The 26,095-nt window shown below is 44.5% G+C and overlaps 2 protein-coding genes across 2 annotated transcripts in view; one reads left to right on the top strand and one right to left on the bottom strand.

Moving 5' to 3' along the window:
- Nucleotides 1–4,396, top strand: part of MMADHC (metabolism of cobalamin associated D) — a 9,169-nt gene extending 4,773 nt beyond the window's left edge. Inside the window, exons 7-8 of the mRNA XM_027906368.1 lie at nucleotides 1,768–1,854; nucleotides 4,165–4,396. Of these exons, the coding sequence (XP_027762169.1) occupies nucleotides 1,768–1,854; nucleotides 4,165–4,359 (282 nt within the window). The 3' untranslated portion in view covers nucleotides 4,360–4,396. The remainder of the gene's footprint in view (nucleotides 1–1,767; nucleotides 1,855–4,164) is intronic.
- A 7,735-nt stretch (nucleotides 4,397–12,131) lies between these two features.
- LYPD6 (LY6/PLAUR domain containing 6) lies at nucleotides 12,132–17,347 on the bottom strand. The gene is made up of 4 exons (XM_027906370.1): nucleotides 17,206–17,347; nucleotides 15,571–15,669; nucleotides 13,169–13,299; nucleotides 12,132–12,928 (listed from the first exon to the last, which is right to left on the bottom strand). The coding sequence occupies exons 1-4, from the start codon at nucleotides 17,318–17,320 to the stop codon at nucleotides 12,704–12,706; spliced, it is 570 nt and encodes a 189-aa protein (XP_027762171.1). The 5' UTR covers nucleotides 17,321–17,347; the 3' UTR covers nucleotides 12,132–12,703.
- Between the last annotated feature and the right edge of the window lie 8,748 nt (nucleotides 17,348–26,095).

Here is a 26,095-nt window from a genome sequence, read left to right on the forward strand (position 1 = left end):
GCAGGACCAGAGCCTGACCTGGTGGTTTCTCTCCCTGCAGACTTTGAATCCATGTTCCCAGAGGTGAGTCCCAACCGCCTGACCGTGTTAACTGTCACCCAGAAGACCAAAAACGACATGACTGTGTGGAGCCAGGAGGTGGAGGATGAGAGGGAGATGCTCTTGGAAAATGTGAGTGCCTGACCCCAGCAGCAGCTTCTTTTGGTTTGGAAATTAATCTTTTATGAGCCACCTGTGTGTCTTGGTTCATTTCTAGCTCATATATTATGTTTTTAGAGCATTTTTGGGCTATTCCTGTGTTCTCTTGCTGTTTAAATGGAGATCATTTTTTTGCGGGTTTAGAGCTTTTTAACTACTTTCTGTGAAACATCTCCTTAGAATTATTAAATTCATTATAGGGGAATGAGTCAAAAATAGGCTGAAATGCCACAAAGATTAATAAAGAAGTTGTCCTGATCCAGTCAAAGGGCAGAAACTATTTTCTCCCCTTAGTTCAACAAAATATTTTGTTGGGTTTCGCTCCTGTCTTTGCTTTCCTGTGATTTAATTGAGATCCCAGTACAAAGCCTGTGGCTTTCCTGGTAAAAGGTGCAAAAAATCACCAATTGCTTTGGTGGTTTTGTTTTTTCTATTCTTATAATGGACTCTGTTAATTCTTTTAACCTGTTATATTTACATTTATTTCATCTTAACCATCCTCATGAACTTTTTCCATGTTCTGTTGCCACTAGAGGGCTCTGCAAATCACTTTATTTCCCCTTTTTTTGGGGAATTTTGTGTTTTCCCCCGGCAAGTGTCGCTGTCCACTGCTGCCATTCTCCCTTGGCACCTCAAAATACAACATTTCTATCCCATATTTGTTGTCATTCTTCCAAAATCGCCCTGTGGGATTTTTATCTGTGTAGCAAGTGTCGTATTTATGTCTAAAATTAGTCTGGCAATGTCCTTTCCATCCTGTAAATGCAAGTGTGGCCTCTCTAAAGCAGTGGCAGGAAAAAAAAAGGAAGCAACAATCTGAAGGATCAACACGAAGATTACACACAAATTAAAATTCCCTTAATTTCAAGTGTGTTCTTCTCTTTGAATTACTTCTGGTCTGTTGGTCTTTGGCTTTGTAATCTGGTCTAATTATCTGTTAATTGGCATCTTTCTTCCCTGTGCACCTCCCTGTCAGGTCTAATCCAGTCACTGCTGGGGTGTGAGGATGTTGGTTGTAACCTCCCAGCCCAGAGGTTACAAACAGCACAATTCACAGGGGAGTTGGGATGTTTTCTGGGGAGATTTCCCCTTAAAAATATTCAATATGAGTGGCCTGTGCTAAAGAAACGAGGCTCACGTGCAGCCAAGTGTAAATTTTTCCAGTAGTAGAAGATATTCTGGATCAGAAATTTAATGTCTAAAATGCTGGTTTCAGGCGGTTTGATTTTTATTGGGGACTTACAGTTGGGACACAGTTAATCATCAGAGCCATCAAACCTCAAAATACAGAAGAATTTACTGGGAAGGGTAAAATTCCCTTATTTTCGAACCTTAAGAAGCTGAGTAACTATAACATTTCTGTAAATTTGAAACCTTGAGCTGCTGAGGGCCATAATTGGGAAGAATAATCCATTTTTTTTGGAACTGAAAGTAAATAAAGGATTTATTTAGAATAAATACATAGAATAAAGTTAGAAATTTTTTTTTGTTTTATGAGATCAGCGATATGTGTAACAAAAACCTCATTTGATATCCTTCTTTTCCCATTTTTTTTTCCCCCTCTTTCAGTTCGTTAATGGTGCCAAGGAAATTTGCTATGCAATTTCTTCTGAGGGCTACTGGGCTGATTTCATTGATCCAACCTCAGGACTGGCAGTAAGTGTGAAATTCTCCTTCTGTCTGGGTTAAATCCAACATTTTTTTCAAGTGGCCCAAAAGGATAATTCCTTTAATAAATCAAGGCAGTAACCCTGAGCCGTTCCCAAAGTGTTTCAGCTCTCGTTGCAGTTGGCACTTTGAGGGAACAAAGTTGGATTTTGGAGAACTGGAGTTTTTTATGCCCAAAAAAACAAACAAACAAACAAAAAAAGGCTTTTGCTCACTGCACAAGAAGCTGGTTGTGCCCTGCCAAGGTAACTTGGTAAGCCTGACACCTGTTTGTGTGTGGATGGAGGGTTTAAAAAGCCTCTTTGCAGCAGAAAAAAAAAAAAAAATGAATAATTGTTCCTGTCAAACAGTGTGTGCATTGATTGTGAGATCACACAGCTCTCTGGAGGAGCTGAGTTTGTTACCGAGACATTTATGAAATAAATTCACAGGAGAGGGTGGAGAAAACCTCTATCAAAGCAAGAAATCTGTGTATTTTTGCCTGAGAACTGTTCAAACCATATCACAGTTCAACATGACCGTGGCAGAGCTCAGCTTAGTGGGGGTTTTATTTAAAACCACTGTAAAAGGCAGGGATTTGATGTGTCTGTGCACATTATAAACAGCCCCTATTAAACCTGTCTGTAAACAGCTTTAATAAGGGGTGTTAATAAGGGCAACATGCACTTAAGGTGCGTGTAGGGCTTAAAAACTTCCCAGAAATTCCGTGCATTTAAGGAATAGTCAGGGATTGATGAAAAAAAATAAGGTTCTCAGCATCCGGTTCAGAGATATTGCTGATTATCAGGACAAGTCAGAAGCTTCTTCCTGAGGTAAAAACTGAAATACCTGTTGCCAATTCCAATTTAAGCCCATTTTTGCTCTTCAGAGCAACTTTTTTTTTTTTTTTTTTTTTTTTTGGCAGTGGGAGCATTGAAAAGGTACATTTCTGATTTTTTTTTTTTTTTTGCTGTTTCACAGAGAGTTTTATTCTTAGTACAGAATTCTGTCCTTAATCCCTGTATCAGAAGCTTTCCAAAGCCTGTAAGGTTTTTCTGGGCGTGATTGATGAGACTTCAAATGCACTTCAGTGCCAAAAGAAAACCTTTAAAATGCGGTACCAATGTCCCCAGAGCTGCTCTGCTTCATTTCCCCTGTGGATTTTAAGTAAAAATATACATCAAATTTCCTCCAACAGGTGCAATTTATTTCTAGGCTTAGGTTTTGTTTAGGAAGGGGAAGTTCTGACGTGAAAAATTCTCTTTCTGTTTCACTTTTGGCGTGAAAAATTCTCCTTTTTTCACTTCTGATGTAAAAAATTCTCCTTTGTTTCACTTCTGACGTGAAAATTTTTTTATTACAGTTCTGATGTGAAAAATTCTCTTTTTTTACCCCAGTTTTCTTTTTTGCAGCTCTCACATGAAAAATTGGGGTATTTTACAGTTCTGATGTGAAAAGTCCTCCTTTTTTTCAGTTCTGACGTGAAAAATCCTCCTTTTATAGTTCTGAGGCGGAAAATTCTCCTTTTATAGTCCTGGGGTGAAAAAATCTCCTTTATTTAGTTCTGAGGTGAAAAATCCTCTTTTTTTTTAGTTCTGATGTGAAAAATCCTCCTTTTTTAGTTCTGACGTGAAAAATCCTCTTTTTTTTAGTTCTGACGTGAAAAATCCTCCTTTTTTAGTTCTGAGGCGAAAAATCCTCCTTTTTCCAGTTTTGATGTGAAAAATCCTCCTTTTTCCAATTTTGATGTGAAAAATCCTCTTTTTTCCAGTTTTGATGTGAAAAATCCTCCTTTTTTCCAGTTTTGAGGCGAAAAATCCTCCTTTTTTTCCAGTTTTGAGGCAAAAAAATCCTCCGTTTTCCAGTTCTGACATGAAAAATCCTCCTTTTTTTCAGTGCTGGGGTGCAAAATTCCCCTTTTTTAGTTCTGAGGTGAAAAATTCTCCTTCTTTTAGTCCTGGGGTGCAAAATTCTCCTCTTATAGTTCTGAGGTGGAAAAGTCTCCTTTTTCAAGTCCTGGGGTGTAAAATTCTCCTTTTTTTCAGTTCTGACATGAAAAATTCTCCTTTTTTCAGTTCTGACTTGAAAAATCCTCCTGTTTTCCAGTTCTGAGGCGAAAAATTGTCCTTTTTTTTTCAGTTCTGATGCAGAAAATTTTCCTCAGAACTGAAAACCCTCCTTTTTTTAACTTCTGGCATGAAAATTCTCTTTTTTTTTTTTTTTTTTTTTTTTTTTTTTTTTTAATTTTTTTTTTTTTTTTTTTTTTTTTTTTTTTAAAGTTCTCCCCTGACAACTTCTAAAACTTCTCTTCTCTCGCAGTTTTTCGGGCCTTACACCAACACCCCCCTGCTGGAGACGGACGAGCGCTACCGGCACTTGGGGTTCTCCGTGGACGACCTGGGCTGCTGCAAAGTCATCCGGCACGGGCTGTGGGGCACCCACGTGGTGGTGGGGAGCATCTTCACCAACGCCGAGCCCGACAGCCCCATCATGAGGAAACTCAGCGGAAACTGAGCCCCCCCTTTTGGGCGGCCCTTTTTGACCGGGTGATTCTCTCTCAAGATTTCTCTCCTCTTTCAAGTGTTCTTAGGTAATTAATAAAGTAGCTGTTATTTATTTTTAATCTTCATGCTCGCCACGTGCGACTCGGGCAGCATCCCAGCTGATGCTTTTGTGCCACGTGGGGTGTCAAGCTGTGAGTTTCCTTCGTCTTTGATGAGTTTAAATACTTAGCTGTCTTTTTGAATTTTGTCACGCGGGCCACGCCTTTCAACCATTTTGTCTTTAGGTGTCCAACAAATTTTTGCTTAGGAATAAAAATCCTGATGCCACTGAAGTTTCCAGGAATTCTGCCACTTACTGAAATCACTAAGTGGCAAAAAATAAAGTAAAATAATAAGTCACCTCATGTGACTCGAAAAGATGAATTGGCAGCATCCAAACAGATCCTTTTGTGCCATTTTGGGTCCGTTTAAACATAGTTATCTGCATTTTTTTTTTAATATTATTTAATATCACACCAGCCACACCTCTCAACCATTTTGTCTTTAGGTGTCCAACAAATTTTTGCTTAGGAATAAAAATCCTGATGCCACAGAAGTTTCCAGGAATTCTGCCACTTACTGAAATCACTAAGTGGCAAAAAATAAAGTAGGATAAGTAAACAAGTCACCACGTGTGACTCAAAGAGATGAATTGGCAGCATCCAAACAGATCCTTTCGTGCCATTTCCTTCTTCCTGAGTTGAAATATAATTATCTGCATTTCCTCTTTTAATATTATCACACAGGCCACACCTCTCAACAGTTTTGTAATAAAAATCCTGATGCCACGGAAATTTCTAGAAATTTCTGCCACTTGATCATCGTTTCAGTAAGTGGCAAAAAAATTGTGGAATAAGTAATAAAAGTAATAAGTCACCATGTGTGACTTGAAGAGATGAATTGGCAGCATCCAAACAGATCCTTTTGTGCCATTTTGGGTCCGTTTAAACATTAGTTATCTGCATTTTTTTTTTAATATTATTTAATATCACACCAGCCACACCTCTCAACCATTTTGTCTTGAAGTGTCCAATAAATTTGTGCTTAATAATAGAAATTTCTAGGAACTCTGCCACTTACTGAAATGAGTAAGTGGCAAAAAAAAAAAAAAAAAAGAGGAATAAGCAATAAAACTGTGCTCCCAGAATATAGAATTTTATAAAAACTATGGAAGTTGATACTTGACTAATCAGTTATTCCCTGTTTTAAAATGAGAATATTGAGATAAGATCTAAATACAAGTAATACTTTAGTAAGGAAATTTTGACTCTACTGCTACATCTACAGACTCCATAAAAAGTCATAATTACTCTAAAAATCAGTCATCTCTTATTTTTTTTTTTTTTGTCTTCATGGTGCTTGGGATTTATTTTCTCAGTGTTAGCTAAATATATTTAATTAGTTTATATATATAAAGGTAATTTAAAGTTGCTTTTGTAACTTTCTTAGGTCATTAAATACAGGGGGAAAAAAAAAAACCCACAAGATAATAGGGCAATGCCTGGATATCATCATTGTTTTCCTGGACTCTGATGCAATTTAGACTTGCCTCTGGAATTTTGAAATGCCTGGGCAAAGAGCAATTATGATCACTTAGTGCAATTATAAAAGGAGGGGTTCAGTAAATCAGTTCAGGGCTCTTCAGGGATCACAAAAACAATCAGATCCACTGAAGGAACTGGGGGAAGAACAGGGAAGACATTTCAAGGCACCAGGAATTTCAGTGCCTTGGAATTTGGCCCCGGAGCTGAAGGAATAAAGTAGATTTTAATCTCGTCACAGATTTGGGGCCATTCTTTATTACAGCCCTGCAGTCATGTGACAATGGGAGTCCTTAAAAAGTTGAATTTGGAGGCTAAGGACTGCCCAGGATGAGGATCCAGGGGCTCCAGCTCCCTGTCAGGCAGCCAGGGATTTTATCCTCGTGTCTTTTCCCGGTGTTCACCAACAACATGGATTCAACCCTCGTCCTGGGGGTGTGTGGTTCTTCTGTTCCCTCCTCAGGGCTCAGCCACTTCCCACCAAAGTCCTTCTCTTGGCTTTAATGGCTTTAGAACCAGATCCTTTCCCAAGTGCCTGCACCTGTCCTGGGGAACTTGGCTGGATCAGGGAGGTGGAAGTGAGGAAGAGTCCACCCTGAATTCCCTCCCTAAGCCAGCAGTTCCAAGGTTCTCCTGCCATCACTTGGCTCTCCCCTGCCCACATTCCAAGGTTTCAAGCCTGTGGCTCTTGGGGCAGGAGTTGTTTTTCCCTTTGTCCTGGAATTTGTGCTGTTATTTCCAGAGCCCCAGTTCTTGCCCTCGTGCTCTGCTGTCCAAGAAAAAAAAAAAAAACCAACTGTTACTTCAAAGCCTTTTGTTGCTGTTTTATTTCCTCACTCTCGTCAGGAGGATTAAAAAAGCTTGAGAAGCTGCAGCGTGTGTCCTGTCTGTTTGCAAAATAAATTATTTTGGTGAGCGCAAACGCTGGGATAAAAGAGGGGTGGTATCTTGCTGGGCTCGGGGAGAGCTTTGTTGGATAAATATTAGAAGAATAAAGTTGTGAAACAGCTCATCTCTATTGTAAATACCCCGCAAACTTGATGATATCTTTCCTTCAGGTGGCTCTGCTGTACTTTCTGTGTTTTAGGAAGGGTGGGAGCTGCCAGGTTATTCCAGTTGAGCTTGGGATGCTCATTTTTTAAATTCCTGTGAAGTTTTGTCCCATAAAGGACTTTTCCTTGTCAGAAACCTCACTGGAAATAATTTGCCTTCACTGATGTTAATGCTTCGTGCCAGGATTTGAGGGCAGGGATGATTTCCTGATACTTTTCCAAGCAGAACTTTCTCCTATGTATTAATTCCCAAAAGAGCTATTCCAGTTCTATTCCCCTCCCATCAGAAGAGACCAAACTGTGTATTAATTAACTATATTAATATACTAGGAAATAAAACTCCTTGACTACAGTATAACTGAGCTGAAAATAAAAACCAGAACAACTTTCAGAGTTATAAAAAATTAATTCCTTCCTGGGGTAAAGAAAGGTAAGGTCACATTTTCCTCCCTAATCATCTTCTGCTGGGAATTCTGACTATTAGTGGTGGGACACAGCAATTGCAATAAAAGAGATATTTTTGGACCAAAAATGGGGAATCCCAGGATGGTTTGGGCTGGAAGGGACCTTTTAAAGTCCATTTAATTCCAACCCCCTGCCATGGGCAGGGGCACCTTCCACTCTCCCAGGTTGCTCCAAGCCCTGTCCAACCTGGCCTTGGACATTTCCAGGGATGGAAATACACAGCAAAATCCCTGCAGTTTATTTGAAATAAAATAAAAATAATTAAAATAAATTATTCCCTTTCCCCAGGGCTAATTTAATTCCTATTAAAGGGCCGAAGAACTGAAGTTTTGACCCTGCCATCACAACCTTTGGCCAGAGAACTTCATCAGCCATCCAGACCAATTTTGAGCACTGATTCTCTGCCACTCTAGGACCCTTATTTTAATTTTTTGGGGCAGTTTTCCAGCTGTTTTAACCAATCTCAAGTAGCCAGCAGAGCTGCTCTGATTCCCTCCCATCAGGGCCCAGCTGATTTTTGATGCAGCAGGGGAAGGTTAAACTTTGCAGGGGGTGCTGTTCCACATTTGTGCCCCTAAATTTCCTGCAGCCTGGCACTGGTTTAGTGGGATTTTTCTCTAAATCCAAGAGCTACATGCCCAGCTCTTAAAAGAGCAATTTTTAGCTGGGCAAAGCTGCACAAAACACCAAACCAACCCCTCCCTCACCCAGGTGGTTACTGGTTTTTGGCAGGTGGGGGACTGGGGCTCAACGTTCTGCAGCTTTGGGGTGATGGCACTCCCTGATCCTGCCCTTTCCCCTCCTGCTGCTCCTCTAATCAGCACAAACCCCTCAATAATCACTGCCCATATTACTAATTATTAGTTAATTACGTCTGCCCCCCTCCCCTGACAGCTTGTCCCCATCAAAAAAAAAAAAACAAACCTGTAGTGGGGTGTTTTTAGTGAGCTGCTCAACTAAATCCTGCCTCTCCCAAGAGGAATTCATCCCAAATTTCGTTGCCTCCACGCAGGTAAATTGTGTCTGTGAGATGCTCTGAAAATAATTTAAATGACTCTCAAATAATTCCAGTTGCTCTGTGAGTGTTTGGGGTTTGAGGCAGTGAGGAGCCTGTGAAAGCCCTACAGGTTTTGGAGGGGATTATTAGTTGGAGGAGAAACAAAGCGCTGGAGTGGAGCTGAGGTGGTCATTCCGTTCTTTCCTTTGGTTTTCTCGCAGCATTTTGGTGTATTTCTCTTTTTTGCCCAACAGACTGTGAGCAATTCCTCCTCTTCCATAGGCGTGTCCTGGCCTCATTCTTCTGGAAAAATGTATGGATATGTTGTGTATAAATCTATAAATATATTAAAAATAAATAGAATACATAAATATATAAATAAATACATCATAAATATAAATTTATACATAAATACTGTTAACTGTATTAATAATTAAATTAATAGTAATAATTATATTATTACACTTATATAATAAATAAATAATTATAAATATAATATTAAAATTCCTAAAATAATCTAATATTAAATTATTATATATTTTTAATATTTATAAATATATATTGTACTTATAGACAGGTGGATACTCCCATGGGTGTCTGGCTCTTGCACGAGTTGAGGGTTTATGTGGATGCACAGAAAAGCTGAAAAAAATTATATATTTAATTGTAGAAATCACCTATTAAAGAGGATTTTCACAAAATAAAAAATAATAGATGGGGTTGTTATTATTATTAATATTTAGCAATTTAAAAATAATTCCCCTCTCCGTCAGCTTTTTCTTGCTGGTCAGGTTTTCTGTCGCTGATGCTGGAAAATTGCTGCAGATTCAGGGAATATTTGGTGTTGGAAGGGGCCAGGGGAGGTGCTCAGGCCTGACCTGGGAGTTTAAAAAAACCCACTGAAATATCAATGAGCAGAAAATCAATAAAATTATTTAAAAAAAAGGTTCTAAAAACCATCTCAATGACAATTTAACTGAAAAAAAAAAAAAGCTCTGTTATTCCCAAATTGAAGTGTAGGGAATGAGGTTTTCTGCTGCACAGTAAACACTCCCAGGATAAAAAATACCTGATTTTTTTTTTTCCTCTGGATAAATATCCCACCATCATCCAACAAGGAGAGAAACTGGAGGAAAGCCAAAGGCGGGGGGTGGAATTTGAGGACCCAAATCCACATAAAACCCAAGACTGTGGCTTTTCTCTTCCCCTGGGCTCCTCTGGTAAAGTTAAAAGAGTCTTAATTCACCTTGGAAATGGTTAATTCTTGCTTTTATTTATTTATTTTATTTTTTTGGCTGGAAATGGAGAAGTTGGTTGGGATCCCCCCAAAATGTAAATATTAGGGAATAATAATTGGGAGGTTCAGCATCACTTTGGCTGCCTCGGGTGGATTAAAAAGGGGTAACAAAGTCTTTGTAATCCAAAGATGCACCAAATACTAAACCACCAGAGAAGCTAATTTTTGGGGGGGGATTATTGGGAATTTCAGCAGCTCTAAATCCACGTTCCATAGTTAACCTGTGCTACCATAAATTGCATTTATTCCACTTTTAAAAGCTGTGGGAATCGGGGCTGTGCAGAAACTCTGGGAGCTGCCTCTGGCTTCTTCATCCACAACCAACCTGGAAACCTTTCCATCAGCTCCAGGAAGTCGTTTCCATCCCAGGAATTGTTGGTTTCAGGAGTGGAAATGAGAAGTTAGGCCACGAAACACGCAGGGACTAAATTAATGGGACAGCACAATTATGGAGAGAACGTGTTTTCCCAGAGCAGGGAAAGCAAGATCCAGGGGTCACAAATGAAACAGGAACCTCCTCAGACTGATTTTATTAAATAATAACTGTCCAACGTGAAACAATTTGTACCAAATAACCAGGGGAGCTCAACAAGGTGGGGAGGGAACCACGGGAAAGATTCATTAACTACAGGGAGAATTAAAATTCCCTAAATAGAGCTCAAAAAATTCTCTAAATACAGCTCAATTTTTGTTTTTGTTTTTTTTTTTTGGCACCTCGTGGAAGATCAGGGCTGTTGAGGACCATTGGATCAGACACCACCTCACACACGGTGTGCGTATTTAAAACATTTATTTATACAAATGTACAGCATTTACAGGAGTTAAAAAAAAAAAAAAATTAGACATTTCAAAGCAGTGTCACAGAGAGAGAGAACCTAAAAAAATAAATAAGGGGCAGCTCAGCATTGGTGATCCAACATTTTATCGAGAAATCCACCCGTTCCTGCAGCTCAGCCCTGGTGGTTACACAGATTTTTAGCCCGGAGGTCTCACAGGGGAGGGTTTAAAATAACAAAAAAAAATTGCAAAATATGTATTTTGTGTGAAGGGAGGCTGCCTCATTCTCCCCCAGCCCCTCAGTAGCTCCAATTCCTTAAATTCCCGAAATCCAGAGGAGGGGACAGGCTGCAAGGAGGCTGCAGGGTTGATTATTTTTGGGGAATCTTCAGGTTAAACTTGCATAGGACAGATTGCAACAACCCCTTTTAATATTGGAGATCTGTGAGCAAACCCCAGGACTGAAGGGACACCACACTCTGTGTGAGGTCAACCAGCAGCTCCCCCTCAAAAATGGTAGTTTTATATTAAAAAAAAAGGAAAATAAACAGTGTTGGAAGGTAACATTTACAGTAGTGTAATATATAAGTTTTATATATATATATATATACATTTTTTTTAATAATAACACACTGATGTTTCCAGCCTTTCCTTCCCCAGAGGAATCACCTGCAGGTCAGTGGGGAGCGAGTGCTGCTCCTGATCCTCCTCCTCTGCTTCCAACAAACCTCCCAGGAACACAAATCCAAAGGCCACAAAACCCAGGACGACCCTTTGCCTGCCCAGATCTGCAGATTCCTCGTTTTTCAGGGTATCCCACACGTGGATTCGACTCGTTGGGACTCTCCAGGAACCCCTGAGACAGCCTTTGGCTTCCAGCTCTCGCTTTCCTTCATCTGCATTTCACTGTAACTCCCCCCCCCAAAAAAAAGCACTTCAGAGCAAAAAACACACTGGAACTTGAGCTCGAGTTAGCTTGGAGCCCGAGTAGCAAAAAAAAATCAGCTCATGAAAGAAAAATTTATGGCTCTAAAGGTGTAAAAAAAAATTAATTATAAAACAGTTTGGTTTAACTTGAAGCGAGTCCACGACACCCTGCTTTCATTACTGACTTTGCAAACAAAGTTGATTCTTTATATATATATATATATTTCTGATAATTTATATATTACAGGCTCACTGACTTGCAAAACACCCTTTTTTTTTTTTTTCCTGGCAATATCAGCATTAAGAATCTTTTCAACACTCTCAGACCTTACTCAACATAGAAAAATAAATATTGCATCCGAGACTTCCAAGCAAAACAAGCAACGCAGGGCACCAAAACACAGCTGGAATAGCCCAGACTTCATTAAATAAAATAACAGAGCTATTCAGGATCGATTTTTTTCTCCCTCATACTCTAGGGCTGGGTGCCAAAATGGGAAAACATCGTCCTAGAACAGGGTGGAGATGATGGTTGGTGACCACCGGCACCTCAACGTGCAGACCTACCAGCTCTCCATCCTCCTCACACCTGAGGATTGGGGATCACACACACCTCTAATCCCACCAGAACAAGGATTTTTGAGAGTCCTGCTGGTTCAGTTTATGAAATCCAGGGATTTTCTCGGGGGGGGGCCATTGGACACCTCAGCAGAAGCACCTTGGGGCAGCACCGGCTGCTCCAATCTCCTGCTGCTTTCCCTGGAGCTCATCCCTTCCAGGTTGCTGCTTCCTTGCTGCGGATTCCTGCCCTCTCCACGAGGGTCAGGAGGTGTGGGGACACTGCCAGTGTGTGTGTTATTTATTTTGGGTTCTCAAGCAGGTTAAGGAGACACCGGAATTAGTGCACAAAGGGACGTGTCCAGTGAGTAAGCGACGATGTGAGCAGGGATGTGGTACTTGGAAAGAATATTTCTTCACAGATACAAGACAGACATCAACAAACATTAGGCTGGACTCGGTGTCTTTGAGGTCTTTCCCAACCTAAACGATTCTGTGAAGATTCTGGGAATATTTTCCACCAGTTTCTTCGGAAAAGCAGCGTAGGAACGTGGAGGTTTTGAACCCATCCCGACCCCAGGCTCGGGGAGTCCGTGATGACCAAGAAACCAGGAGGAAAAAACCAGCCTTTCAGAGCCAACTCCAGAGCTCCAGCTCCACAGGGAGAGAGGTTGGATGTCCAGGAGATGTTCCCACCCGGCTCAGCTTCCCGGCCCGGCCACCTGTGGCGTTGTCACCCAGAGCTGTGCCATTGTCACCCACTGCTGGGCCACCAGCGCCAGCCAGAGGCACAGTGTGGTCAGCAGGACACGAGGGGACGGTCTCTGGGCCTTGCTGAGGGGGGACAGGGTGGTGAACACGGCGTCTGAGGAGTTCTTGGGCAGGGGCAGGTTGCAGATGCTGCCTTCGCAGCAGGACGTGCACACCTGGGAGCAACAGGTCACAGCTCGGTTATTTGGGGAAGAAAAACATCAGGAATATCATGGAGATTATTTTTTAAAGGAGCACAGTGGCCAGTCTAAACATTTTCCCTTTTTTTCCCCTCTCCCTCCCTTCTTTTTTAATCCAGGATCCACTGGCCACGGAACCAGTCAGATTCTGTCAGACCCCAATTCCCAATTATTACACAGAATAAAAAGGCAGGGTTTTTTTTTTTTCTGCTCTACCTTGTACTCTTCATGCTTTATGTAGGTGCACCCCGTGGACAGACAGTCCTCCAGTGGCACACAGCGTTTGGTGACAGACACACTCTCTCCAGTGACTTTCATCATGTGTTGGCTAAAGCAGTACCTTGTTCCTAAAAAAAAAAAAAAAAAAAAAAAGCAGAAAAAAATGTGCTTATCTGTCAAATTCCATTTTTTTCTGATAGGCTGCAAATAGGAAGAAATAGGGAAGAATTATTGAAAAAAAAAAAAGAAAATATTCCCAGTACCTGTTTAGGTCTGAAGCTTGTTTTCATTTCGGTGGAAATATTTAATATGCAAATATTTTCAGTGTACAACAGAAATATTTTTAGATAATATATTTTATATATATAGATATGATTTTTTTTTTCATGCAGCATCATTAATTCTGTGGTGCATTTCAAGCCCCCATTCCTGCCCAGCCCTGGTTCCTGATGGGCAAACCCTGCATTCCTCTCATGTTTTAGGCATTCAGCAACATCCCAGCGAGACTGTGGACTCAACATATCATCCTTTAGGCAATAAACCCCCCCCCCAGATATCTGTCATATCTCTGACCCGCTCTTGACTCAGGTGTGATATCACACAACAGGCTTAACTTATCACCCGAAGATGGAATCGCTCCATGGGCTGTTTGCCTTCATTCCCAGGGCTTTTGATGTGTTTTCCAGCCTCTCCTGCCCTAAAAACTCCCAGTTTTCCCCCCAGGAGAGCACCCTCTCTGCCCCAGCTGGGAGCTCTTCCCAGGACTTTGCCTGGAAGGGCCATTCCCAGCCCTTCTGAGCTTTATCGTCCCTGCTCTGGCACTGGAATTTCCCCCTGACCAGTCCCAAATAAAGCCTCCAACACCCCATAACTCTTTCAGGGTTCTTTCATCCTTCCTTCCTTCCTTCCTTTCCTTTTGAAAATACGGTGCAATCATCTTGGAGATAACGGATTTTCCTCCTGCAAGGCTACACAACAAATCCCCAATCGACAATAAAATCCACTCAATTCCAACTAAAAATCAACTTTCACTCTCTTGTCCAGGCATTCAGGGATCGAGCCAGAGGACACTGGGAGAGCCCAGAGCAAAGTAGAGGAGAGGAACATCAGGCCCTCCTGCCCAGAGGGATGGAGGAGGAACTCCAGGCCCAAAAATTTTACCATAAAAACAACAGAGAAATTCAGAGCAATCAGAATCGAACGCTGCAGCATGAAAGTCGATGCTTCTAAGTAATGGGGATGCTCTGGGCACACCAAACACACAGTTTTCCTCCCCCTTAAACCACCATTTTTCACTGATTTCACTTCCCAGGTCAGAATTAGGTTGGATCAAGTCATTCCTGCTGGTTGTTTCTAAAGGCAGACCCTGGAGTCACGCCCTTCTCCTTGCACAGAGCCACCTAAACTACCCCTTCTCCTGTCAAAACAGGATCTGGGGAATATTTGTCTCATCCCATGCCAGGCAGCCTGAGCTCTTTTATTGGTGTTGTTGCTGTGCTGATTTCAGCTCAAAGGAAACCAAGTGTGGGACAGATAACGTGCTGCAAACACATCTGTGTCCCCACAGGGCAGGTCAGAGCCTCCCCTCCTTCCAAAGTAAATATTTTCTGAGGGCTCTTGTCCCAGAACAGACCAGACCCAACTAAAGGAGCTTCATAGGTGGATAAAATCTTAATGTCTTGTGAGTGTCTCAAAAGGAGTGGGAAGGGAAGGGGAGATCTGGGGATCTCACCACTACCTGGGTATGATATTTGAGTGCCTGTATCCCAAAGGTTTTTCTGAGCTGTTCCGAAATTCAGACACCCAGGGGAGTTAGGAGAGCAAAACATTGAAAAATATCAAAACTGCAGCCTCGGTTGCCCCAAGTGTAGGTTGTGTGCTCGTGAACACAGCCAGGACCAGTCCTGTACTCCCCAGTAAGTGAAACACAACCCTTAAAAACACAGCCCTGGGAGGGTGGGCAGGCCCTGGCACAGGTTGGGCAGAGAAGCTGTGGCTGCCCCTGGATCCCTGGAAGTGCCCAAGGCCAGGCTGGACTGAACTCTGAGCAACCTCCTCCAGTAGAAAGTGTCCCTGATGGAACAAGAAGGGCTTTAAGTCCCTTTGAACCCAAACCGTTCTGCGATTCCAAGACCCCATAAAATAAACATCACCCCGATTTAATCCCCAGCTGAACCAGAGGAGTGCAGGGCAAGAGATGAAAGTCCTAAACTTCATCCAGCACAGAGACAGAAAAGCTTAAAGGATTACTCCTATCGCTTCCACATCTTCCTTTGCTGGGGAGACCCGACAGGCAGGAGCAGAACCACCAGATCTGGGAACACGGGGGGGGCTCAGTGTGGCAGGGACGGGGAGCAGCAGTGGGAAGGTGGGTTTAATTAACCGCTAATTAACATTACCTCTGGGACAGTAGACGTCCGGAGCCCAGCGGTTGCACTCGTAATTATCCGCGGCCCTCTCGCAGGTGAAACACTTAAATCCCCGAGGATACGGCGTGGCTGGAAGGAATGGATAAAACATGGAGTTAAAGGGAGCCTGGCAATCTGCTTCCATGGGGCTTTCCACGGGCACACAGCAACAGTTGTTCTCTTTTTTCCCCCTCTCTCTGTTCTTCTACAAATATACCCCCGTGAGCATCAGCGGGTTGAGCCTGAGTTGGAAAACTTCGTCACCTACAGCAGCGCAGGGGCACTTTTGGGGACGTATGGACTCATTTCAGACGTGGTTTTACCCAGCAGGAGTGCCCACTGCTGACTTCAAAGGGAGTTAATGTGAGCAAGGGATACTTACTCCCCTGGAATCAGAGCTCACGTCCAACACTGCCTCTGTGTCGGTGCTGATAACAAAATATCAGGTGGATTAAAGTAGCCTGGAAATTGTCCCACCGAGGAAAAGAGCTGCTCCTGTTGAAGGCTGATGTTCCCAAAGGGAAGAAAAAGCACTGTGCTGACCCTCCAAGCTTTCTCCAGCAGCCTCTGTCCTAATTTATCTTGCCAAACAAAGAGCATTAATTCCTTAAGTGCTCTCCTGGCAGCGATTCTGGAACACCTCCAGTGCTTCTCCAAGGTGCTGCCACCTTCTCAGACGCCAAACGGTGAACAGGTCGTGTTTATCTTCGTGGGGTGAAGTAAACTGAACCTTCACAGCCCCATGGATCACATCTTAAAACCCTCCCTCCTCTTCCTCTCTTTCCCTTGGGAAGCTCTCAGCTCAGTCCCTGTTTGTGTATGAGCCCCCTGGGAGCATCTCTGGTGGGGCTGGTGCTGCCCTCAGGGAACAGCTTGGGGTGGGACAACACACCAGCACAGACTAAATCCATCCCTCTCACCCTTGACTGCTGGTTGTGGTTAGGGTGTAAGCCAGGAGTTTCATCCTGCTTGTGCAGAATATAAGTTTTCACTCAGTGGTGAGTTTTCTCTGGGAAGAGATAGCAGGGAGAGCTCCACAAGCCCCCTCTTCTCATGGAATTCGATAGGTTTGTGTCTGATAAAGTGAATAGACCAGTGAGAGTCCAGGGAAGATCTGAAGGTGTCCAACTGCTGTAATGTTGCTCCAGGAGCTGCTGAGACAGAGCCAGGACCTGTGGGTGCCACAGCTGCTCATGGTGGTGTTTGGCCCTTTCTCTCAGCTATCCATGTGCTTGGGGTCAGAGTGGTCATGGAACTTGGCCAGGGAGATCACTGAGGGACAGAAAACAGTGAACTAAAGGCTCCTGACATGCCCAGCCTGTGACCCCTACCTGTCCTATAAACCCTGGGCTGGTTTTACACAGACCCATGGAATGCTTTGGGGGCTGGGAGGGGAATGAGGGATCGTTTTGTTCCACCCACCTTCCACTAGCCCAGAGGTTGCTCCAAGCCCCATCCAACCTGGCCTTGAGGAGAACTCGGGTTCTTCTTCCACATCAGCTCTGCTCCCCGAGTGTGGGGCTGTGTGTTTAACCTTTGCTCCGCTCTCAGCTCCGCCCTAACACGTGTTTGCCCTCGTCCTTGTCCCTGCCCTCGCCCCCCCTCACCCCCCCAGAGGTGACTTACTGGAGGGGTGGAGGTAGACGATGTCCTTGCGGGTGAAGTCGCGGCCGTGGGCGCCGAGCAGGCCGAGCAGCAGCAGCAGCAGCAGCAGCCAGGCCGGCGCAGGCGGCGGGGCCATGGCCGGGTGAGGACGTGCTCATGGGCAGCCCAAACACCTCCCCTGGGCAGGAGCAGAGAGCAGGGTGAGCACAGCAAAGCCACCACGAGCAGACACAATCTCAACAAAGGCATGACCACACAGTCACAGAATCACAGGATCTGCTGAGCTGGAAGGGACCCACGAGGACCATCCAGTCCAACCCTGCACAGAACCAGCCCCAAGGGTCACCCCCTGTGCCCCAGAGGATCATCCCAACTCTCCTGCAGCTCTGGCAGCCTTGGGGCTGTGCCCACTGCCCTGGGGAACCTGTTCAGTGCCAACCACCCTCTGGGGGAAGAACCTTTCCCTGAGATCCACCCTGAGCCTGCCCTGACACAGCTCCAGCCATTCCCTGGGGGCTGTCCCTGCTCCCCCCAGAGCAGAGCTCAGTCCTGCCCCTCCTCTGCCCCTGCCCAGGCAGTTGGAACTGCAGGGAGGTCTCCCCTCAGTCTCCTCTTCTCCAGCTGAACACACCAAGTGCCCTCAGAGTCCTCCCACAGCTTCAAATCAAGGCCCTTCCCCATCCTCACTGCCCTCCTTTGGATGTTCCCCTGAGCCTTCCACTGCCCTCCCATGGGCCAGGCAGTGGTGTTCATAAATTATAAACAATTCATTTAAATTAATTAAACGAATCAAATGAAAATAAAGAAATAAAATTAATTAAGTTACGTGAATAAATTATAAATTATTAAAGAGTTATTTGGCATCGACATCCCTGGCACCGCCCGGGAAAAGGACGTGGACAAGCCCTCTCCTGGCTGGAGAGCTGCAAACAGGAGCCAAGGACAAGGGTGGGCGACTTTGCCACTGTTTACAACTTAAACAGTCAGGGACTGGTTGGCAAAAACCTCAGCAGGATGTTGGTAAAGCCATGAGAGACCTGCTGTGACAGGATTTAACAGATGTTAGAGAATAACACACAGGGTTGGGATTTTTCTTCCCACCCAGGCTGACCAAGAGATCTGCAATAACCCAGGTACTTCCTAAGCACCTTTGAATTTGTGCTAACCCTTATTTAACAAATATTTTTTTGTTGGTTGTTTTTCCAGGAAAGATGTGCCGGGGGTGGGGACCTTCCGCCTCTGCCTCCCAATGTTTGTGTCACAGCAGAGACCACACAGGCCCAGCAGCACAGAGGCCACCAGGGATGGCTGTCACTGTCCTTGCTCTGGTGTGCAAACAGCTCTTTTATTAAAAAACACGGTGGAATCCATAAAAATAGCGAGGGGAGCAGATAATGCACAACGTGGTGCATCAAACCTTGTTGGTTTAACCTTCTCAGAGAAGGAAATGCCAGTTTTCCCTGGGTTTACTCCACAGATGCCTATCAGCCAGGGGGAAATGAAAGCCTGATTGGAAGCAGACAGGAAGCAAAACAAACCTCTCCCAGCCCTGTGGAAGATGAAAGAAACGGGTCCAGCAGCTCCACGTGGGGTCTGGAGGGAAAGCTCACGGCAAAGCCACTTGGAGCACATCTGGGTGAGGGAGTTCATGGATTTGGGACTGAATTGTCCTGAATTTTGGAGTTCCTCTCCATCACCACACACAGATCAGCCTCTCTGCTCGTAGCTCAACCAGAGCCACTCAACCCAACATGTGTAATTTGTTTAACATTCATACCCTTAAGATAACAAATGTTTGGAGGAGACAGGGATCTTTGGATTATTTTTTTAATCCCAAACAACACAAGGCAGATTTTACAAGCCACCAGTGTTAATTTCCAGACATCAGCAGCTTGCAGTGAAAACGTGGGTTCGCAGCTGCGACCCCTGAGCTACGGCCCCAAAAAATTGGGATTCGCGTCCCAGACAGAGGAGCTCCTTCACATCCCCAAAGAGAGGAGCTCATCACAGCTCAGTGCTAATCAGCAACCAGTGATAAACACATTAGCAACATAAAGGACAGAGCCCCCCAACCATTAAGGTTGGAAAAGACCTCTAAGATCATCGAGTCCCACCATTATATTTTAACCAATATTTTAAGCTCAAACACAACAAGGTGAAAATAACGGCGTGAATTCCTCCCAAGTGTTGACAAGACGAGAATCTGTTGGGTTTGCTCATCCCTGCCACAAAAAGCTTTTGTCTTTGCAGAGCTGATCAAAGCCTTCCAGTCGAGGACACTGGTTTTGCCTCTCTCGCACCCGCTCCCTTCTGTGGGACTGGCTGCTGATTCAGCCCATCTCCAAACCCTGTCAGCACTTGCCTACTCATCAGATTCAGAGGACAAGTGGCTGTTAGTCCTGCCTGAAAGGGTGGCAGAAATCCTCCAGCTGCTCTCTAAAAATACTCACATCGTGCCTCTCGTAATTGCAAAGAGCTTAATTGCTGACACCGCTTCTAATGAGGGAGAACTGTGGATGAATACGGAGAATTCACTTCCCATCTCTGATTTTGTGCATCTGGAACATTTAATTACAGGCAGAGGATTCAAGTTGAAAACTCCCTGGGTTACAGAATGATCCAGGGCAAAGCCAGCAGGGCCAATATTTTGAATTATGGCACTCAGTGGAGTGGAAAGTCCTTAGTGACAAAACACCTCCCCCCCTGCTCATTCCACACACACACAGGTAGCATAAAAATAGGTATTTCTGCATTAACTACTGTCAGAAACCCAAATACTCAATATTTCATTAATATTTTGAGCATAGCCACATGGGTTCACATAGTTCTCTCTGTCTTGGGGGTGAAACACAGGTATAAACATGTGACATCTACCTGAGAAAACGTTCATTGACGTTTAAGCCAGTAACGACATTTCAGAGAGGGTAGAACAGCAGGAATATTTTTAATAAAAATAAATATAACCCCCCGAAAAATCAATAAATACTGTTCAGCACACTCATCCTCTCTGGTTTTTCCACCCGTGCATAAAAATAAAATCGTATTGCTTTTAAAGGAATAGATAATATATATGGATATAAATAAATGTATATACAGATAAATATAAATGTGTGTGTATGTATATATATATATGGATGCACTGTCTTAAAACCTGAAGACATTGGACCAAAAAAAATGGGTTTAAGTCCCAAAATAATATTTTCCTGCAATTCAGGATTCTCCTCAGGAAGCTTCCATGCCCTAAGAAGCCTCACCAAGGGCACGACGACGTTTTCTTCTGCTCACAAGCCCCCTTTTAGTTCACAACCCTTCCCCAAAAGTGCCAAACTTCACAGGAAACTCGTTTTTCAAGGAATTACTGGTGCGGGATCAGCAGAGCCTCTCCAGGGCGTTGGGCACGGGTTTTTTCCTTCTGAATTAATCCCAACTCCTTTCCCAGCCTCACGGAACCTGCTCTGAACCCGACACTGCAGCTCTGGGGCCACATCACATGGCATTTAGATCAATACAGTCTGTTTGTGAAAAGGTCCTGGGCGCTGACACAGAAATCCCCGTTCAACTCCAGCTTTTCCAGCTTCCCCGGCACCTTTCAGTCGGAAAGGCATCCCCACGCCGGGATTACTCCCTTCCTGCCCTTTGCCCCGACACAGAGCTCTGGAAATGAACCACTGAAGGCCCCCGAGCAGAGCCCGGTTGCCCATTTGTCAGGTCTCATTAGGGAGGTGACATCTCGTGCTCGTTGTCACCAGCGCCGGGACAATGGAAGGTCCCCGTCCTGCAAGGAGCCCTCGGAGCGGAGGCGCTGCCGGATGGATGTCAGACTGGAAGTCTGGGGGAGAAGTGTTGATGGAGGAGACGGTTATTTTTAAGGATGTGTCTGTCCCCCCTGTCCCTCTCACAAGCTCGGCAGATGCCTCCTAACTGACCGTGACTGATGTCCATGAGCTGGGCCCACCACCAGCTGCAAGTTTGAGGGAAATACACCATTTCTGGGGGGAAAAAAAATTAAAAAAAAAAAAAGAAAGAAGAAGTCAGACACCAAATCTTCCCATATGAACACTTGGACAAAGCCAGGCATGAAGGAATTCCCAGTTCGTGGGCATTTCTGTGGTTCTCTCCATGAAAGCACAGCACAGGTTGCAGTGGGCAGTGTCTCTCCACCTCCCTGCCGTGGGAGATGGAGCATTTCCCTGCCCTCCCTGGGCATCTAATGCCGTAGGAGGTTGATGATTCTGCTGAAATCTCACCTCAACCTTCCTTCCTCCTACATCTCCTTCTTGCTGTCTAGGCCACCCTCCAAGTACCTACGAGGCTCCTACCTCATTCCATCTCGCCATTTTCGCTTATGGAAGAGCCTCCACCTCCGAACGCCCCAAAGCGACGCTTCCCTCGGCTAAACAAACCGGCAGGAGCGAGTAAAAGTTCCCTCCCAGCGGGACTCAGCGGCCCTAAAGCAGCAGGCACAGCATGTCCAAGCAGCAACATCTGTGAGAAACTGCAGAGACCTCGGCACGAGTAATTTGCTCTCGCGAATTCCGCTGCGCGGGGTCAGCTGGGCCATCCCTGCACCGCCTTAGGACGGTCATTCACCAGGGAGAAATGAAGTCCTGGGGAGCTACAAGCAGCGTGGCAAGGGCTGGAAGATTTGCTCCTGGAGGATGCAGGGTCTACCCAACGGGGATTCCTTCCTCCTCACGCCCAACCCCAGCGGGACTTCCCCAAGTAACGTCAGAATTAACCCAGCAGATTTCGCTCTTGGTTCACACGAAGCTGCAGGTTGGAGTTGCCACGGCTGAATCGACAATATTTGGGTTCATCTGCACCTCTCCACGGCTTCGGAATCCAAGCCCAGCTCTCTGCCCGTGTCGTGTCATCACTGTCCAGAGACGAATCGGAATGGCAATGGAACGTTTCCCATCTGCCGGCTGTGGATCCCAGACAACAATCCCAGAGACTACTTGCAGCTTCTCCAGCTCTAACTGTAGCTTTCCCTGTTCTCCTCTGCCCCACTTATCCTTTTTCCTATTTTTTTTTTAATTTTATTTTTGCCTGTTCTGCTCATTTCCTTAGTTCCCATCCCACGCATCAGAAAGGTCTTGAACAAAAACCAGAATTCCTATTGTTGCCTTCAGATCCAGCTTCTTTCCACGTGCCACTAAGAGGCTTTTCCTTGCACTTTTTTTCCCTGGGAAGGGTGCAACGTGTCTCCTGAGACCTTGGGACACAGGGAAGCACATCCAGCTCGGATCCAAGGAACCTCTCGCGAGGGGCTGCGCTGCCTCTCCTCGATTACAGCGAGCAAGAGTAATTAAACAATCAAACACAATTAGCGCCCAAATTACTCCCAGGAATCTAATCGCCTTGCTGCTAATTACCCAGCCTGGAGTTCATTGAGCTAAAAGCCCACGTCCTGGGCAAGTGAAGGGGGGGACAATATGTTCCCTCGGATGCAATTTAATCTTGGAATCACATCCTGGTAAAGATTATTTTCCCCGGCAGCACGTGGCTTCTGTTTCCAACCTGAAATACTTCTCTTTCCAACCTGAATTGCTTCTCTTTCCAACCTGAATTGCTTCTCTTTTCAGTAGTAAAAAGCCCCTTTTTTTTAGGTCTCATACAAACCCCTCGTCTTTTCTACAAGTTGGAGTAAAATGTCATCTCTATTCACGTGTCCTCGGGATAGCTGGGCTTCAGATAAACACAGAGGGGAGGTGGAACAGAGATGTTTCACCTGAGTAGTTCAGATAATTCATATCTGGCATAAATTAAGGGAAAAAATTGGACTTAAAATCAGCCAGGGCATGATGTTCGTACGGGAAAATATAATTTCTGCAAATTAATTGTCCAGCTGAGGAGATATTCCAAGTTAGGCATAATTCATTCCCATTTTTACCCATAAATAACACACAGCGGTGCAGGCACACCGCTATTTTTACTTTTAAATTACACAGAATATTCAAACCCCTGACCATAAACACTTCTGAATCCCAAGAAAGGTGGAGGTGGATGATCTAAGAAATCATTGCAAGACCTATCCCCCAGCATTTCACACCGTATCTCATAGAGGAAGCAGGGGTAGCAAACCATCTTTCCTACTTTTGTTTCAACCAAGAAGCAAGAGCATTCCAGTAATTAGGAAAAAGAGAAAGAATTGCAGTGTGTTACCAAATAAAACAAAGAGATGCCAAAGAGAAGTGAAATCAAAGAAAACAGGAGAACATGTCCCATGTTTATGATCAGAGGGCCGAAAAATGATCTAATCTGCAAGCAAGACATGAAACTTGTCAAGAAAATACTTTTCTAGTCTATGTTCTACTTGGAACATGTACATAAGGGGCATTTTGAGAGGAATGAGATGATCCTGCTGAGCTTTTAAGGATGTATTTCTATGACCTCCAGAAAAGTGGGACAACCTTGAGACCAGGAGGATCTTCAGCACAAACTCAGTATTTTGAAGGGCTCAAAGTTACAACTGCTGAGTCTGAGGTCATCCTGGGTAAACTCACAGAGCAGTTTATTTGTGCCACGGAAAGAAGTATTTTGAGTGGTAAAAAATGACAAGGGAGGGTCGTCGGATGTTGTGGAAAACAGGTCTCCCAACAAACCTGTTGTTTTCCAAGGGGCAGGACTCCAGCTCTGGCTGTGAGAGGAGACTGTTACACAGAATAATTGGGGAGAGACCAAAGCAAAGCCCCAAAGCACCCAAACCTCGTGATCACAAAAAAAAAAAAAGAGTTCTACCCCAATTAACCAGGCATGCAAACCCAGCTTAGTGACATCTCCAAATCTAATTGGTGACAAGGGCACGTCCAAACGAAAACACTCATTTTTTCCTGCGGATCTACGCTGAACACTTTGGTACCAGGAATACTGATAAGAAACTTCTTGACGAGAGGCCGGCGAGGACGTGAAAGGCCGGGCTTGCGCGTCCCGCGACAAACTGTGCTTTAATAAAACCACACATCAATCTGCGCCATTGTGCCCTCGCTCTCCTGATGCCTCTCCCCCCCTCCACCTCCACCAGCTCTCCAGGGGGATTTGTGACAGTTCTGCCGGGACATCACCCCACACATTTGACATGCTAGATTAGGCACCGAGTCACAAACCGCTCGGCGTCCGCCCGCGGCCAGCTTTGTCCGAGCGCAGACATCAGCCCTGGCAACGTCAGCTTGTGGAAATGAGATTTTCTTGCACTGAACCGATTCCAAATCTGAGCTTTTTTTCCCCCCCTGTTGAAGAGTGTTTTGCCACCAAAACCAACATTAAATTGATTGGGCCGTTGTTACGGGCAAGATATGAATGAGCTTCCTTGTTCTGGCCTATTCCCGTCGCAATGCCGTGGTTTTTCGCCCCCCAAACAATTTAACATTTGCATGTAGCAGTTAATGAACACCAGGTGGTTTGTTTTCCAGCCCTGGCCACGCCGAGATGAGGCTGCAGAAGGGCTCTGTTCCCCAGGCAGTTCACCCAGAGTTCATCCTATTTTTCCTTTCCCGGCCCGCACGTGAATTCCCGTTGGCACAAGGCATCAAAAACCCAGGGAGAGGACGGGGAGGAGGACAACGCTTCTGCTTTTGCTCCTTTCCAGAGGGCACATCTCCAACCAGGCCGGAGGAGACACCGCAGGGATGTCGGCATTGACCCCCCGGGAAATAACTGGGAATTGGGAATGGACTGACCATTCCCGGCTCTTCCCTTTCGGCACCTGCTTAAAATTCAATGACCAACCACCCGACCCTGGCACAACCACCCACTGGATAAGTACCTCAATCTCATTTTATTCTTGATAGAATAAAGTAGTTTGTGTTTCTCTGTGCCCACATGGAGCCCAGTCAGAGGTGGCTCCCAAACCCAGTTTTCTACATCAAAAGAAATCAGAATTTCTCTTGCTCTATTCGATTGTTTCTACTGCCACCCTTTGCACACTTTGTCATAAACCTCTTTGCAGAAATTGCCATAATTTGTTGAATTAAAACAGCAAAATTCATCTGATTTCATTTTTTCTATCCTTTGGTACCAAAATTTAAATCCTTTCCTCAAAAAGCTTTACTCAAATTGATTCCACTGCTGCCCCTCTGATTTCAGGGCATATTTTATTTGGTACAAACAGCAGAAAAGCTCAGTATCGTTAAATAAACCCAAACGAGAACTGACCAATTAGTGCTCTTTCAGCTGTCTGGTTAATCCATAGAGTAAACAACTCTGCAATTCATTAAGATTTTCATTAGTTTTTTCCAGAAAAACAAACCCCAGCATAACCCAAAACAAACAAGGCTCCCTCTGCTCCAGAAGGTTTTCCAGTGTTATTTGAATTCAATGGCCAGTTAATTGCCACTTGTCCTCCCAGAAAAAGCCACTTAATTCCTTTGTTTTTCCGACTTGTTGGGGAAAAAAAAGGTCTAATTAAAAGAAAATTATCATCTCCACCATGATGGGAAGCTGTAAAACACCATCCTCACTTCGGTCACTGCTCCTGGGATAGTTTCAAGTTCCAGCTCGTGTGTCTCAGTGGATATTCCTGAGGTGGAGACCTCGCTCTGCTCCCTGGTTTTTATCCATCCATCCATATCCTGGGAGGCTGAGCTGCACATAAAGGTGCTTTCCTACAGGAAATTTTCCTGCAGAAAATTCTTTCCCCTTGAGTAGAAGTCACCCCCCTCTTGTTGATGCCGTTACAATTTCCAGATGGACAAAGTGCTCACCCTGCACTGAGTAACTGAATTAATTCTAATTTTAATTCATCTTTCTGAAGGCAAAACGAACAACTTGGCTGTTCCAGCTTCAGTGAATTAACTGCAGATAGAAAACTCCAGGGATAAAATGGAAATGTATTCCCTCCCTCCAGCATCAGTCCCCTTGTGTGTTTGATTTTTGTTCGTTTTTCACACAAACTCTGCACCCTCCCTACATT

This window comes from Empidonax traillii, unplaced genomic scaffold (assembly GCF_003031625.1).
Source record: "Empidonax traillii isolate 1590-97213 ecotype Southwest subspecies unplaced genomic scaffold, ASM303162v1 scaffold1287:size157351, whole genome shotgun sequence".
In the NCBI taxonomy this organism is placed as follows: Eukaryota; Metazoa; Chordata; class Aves; order Passeriformes; family Tyrannidae; genus Empidonax; species Empidonax traillii.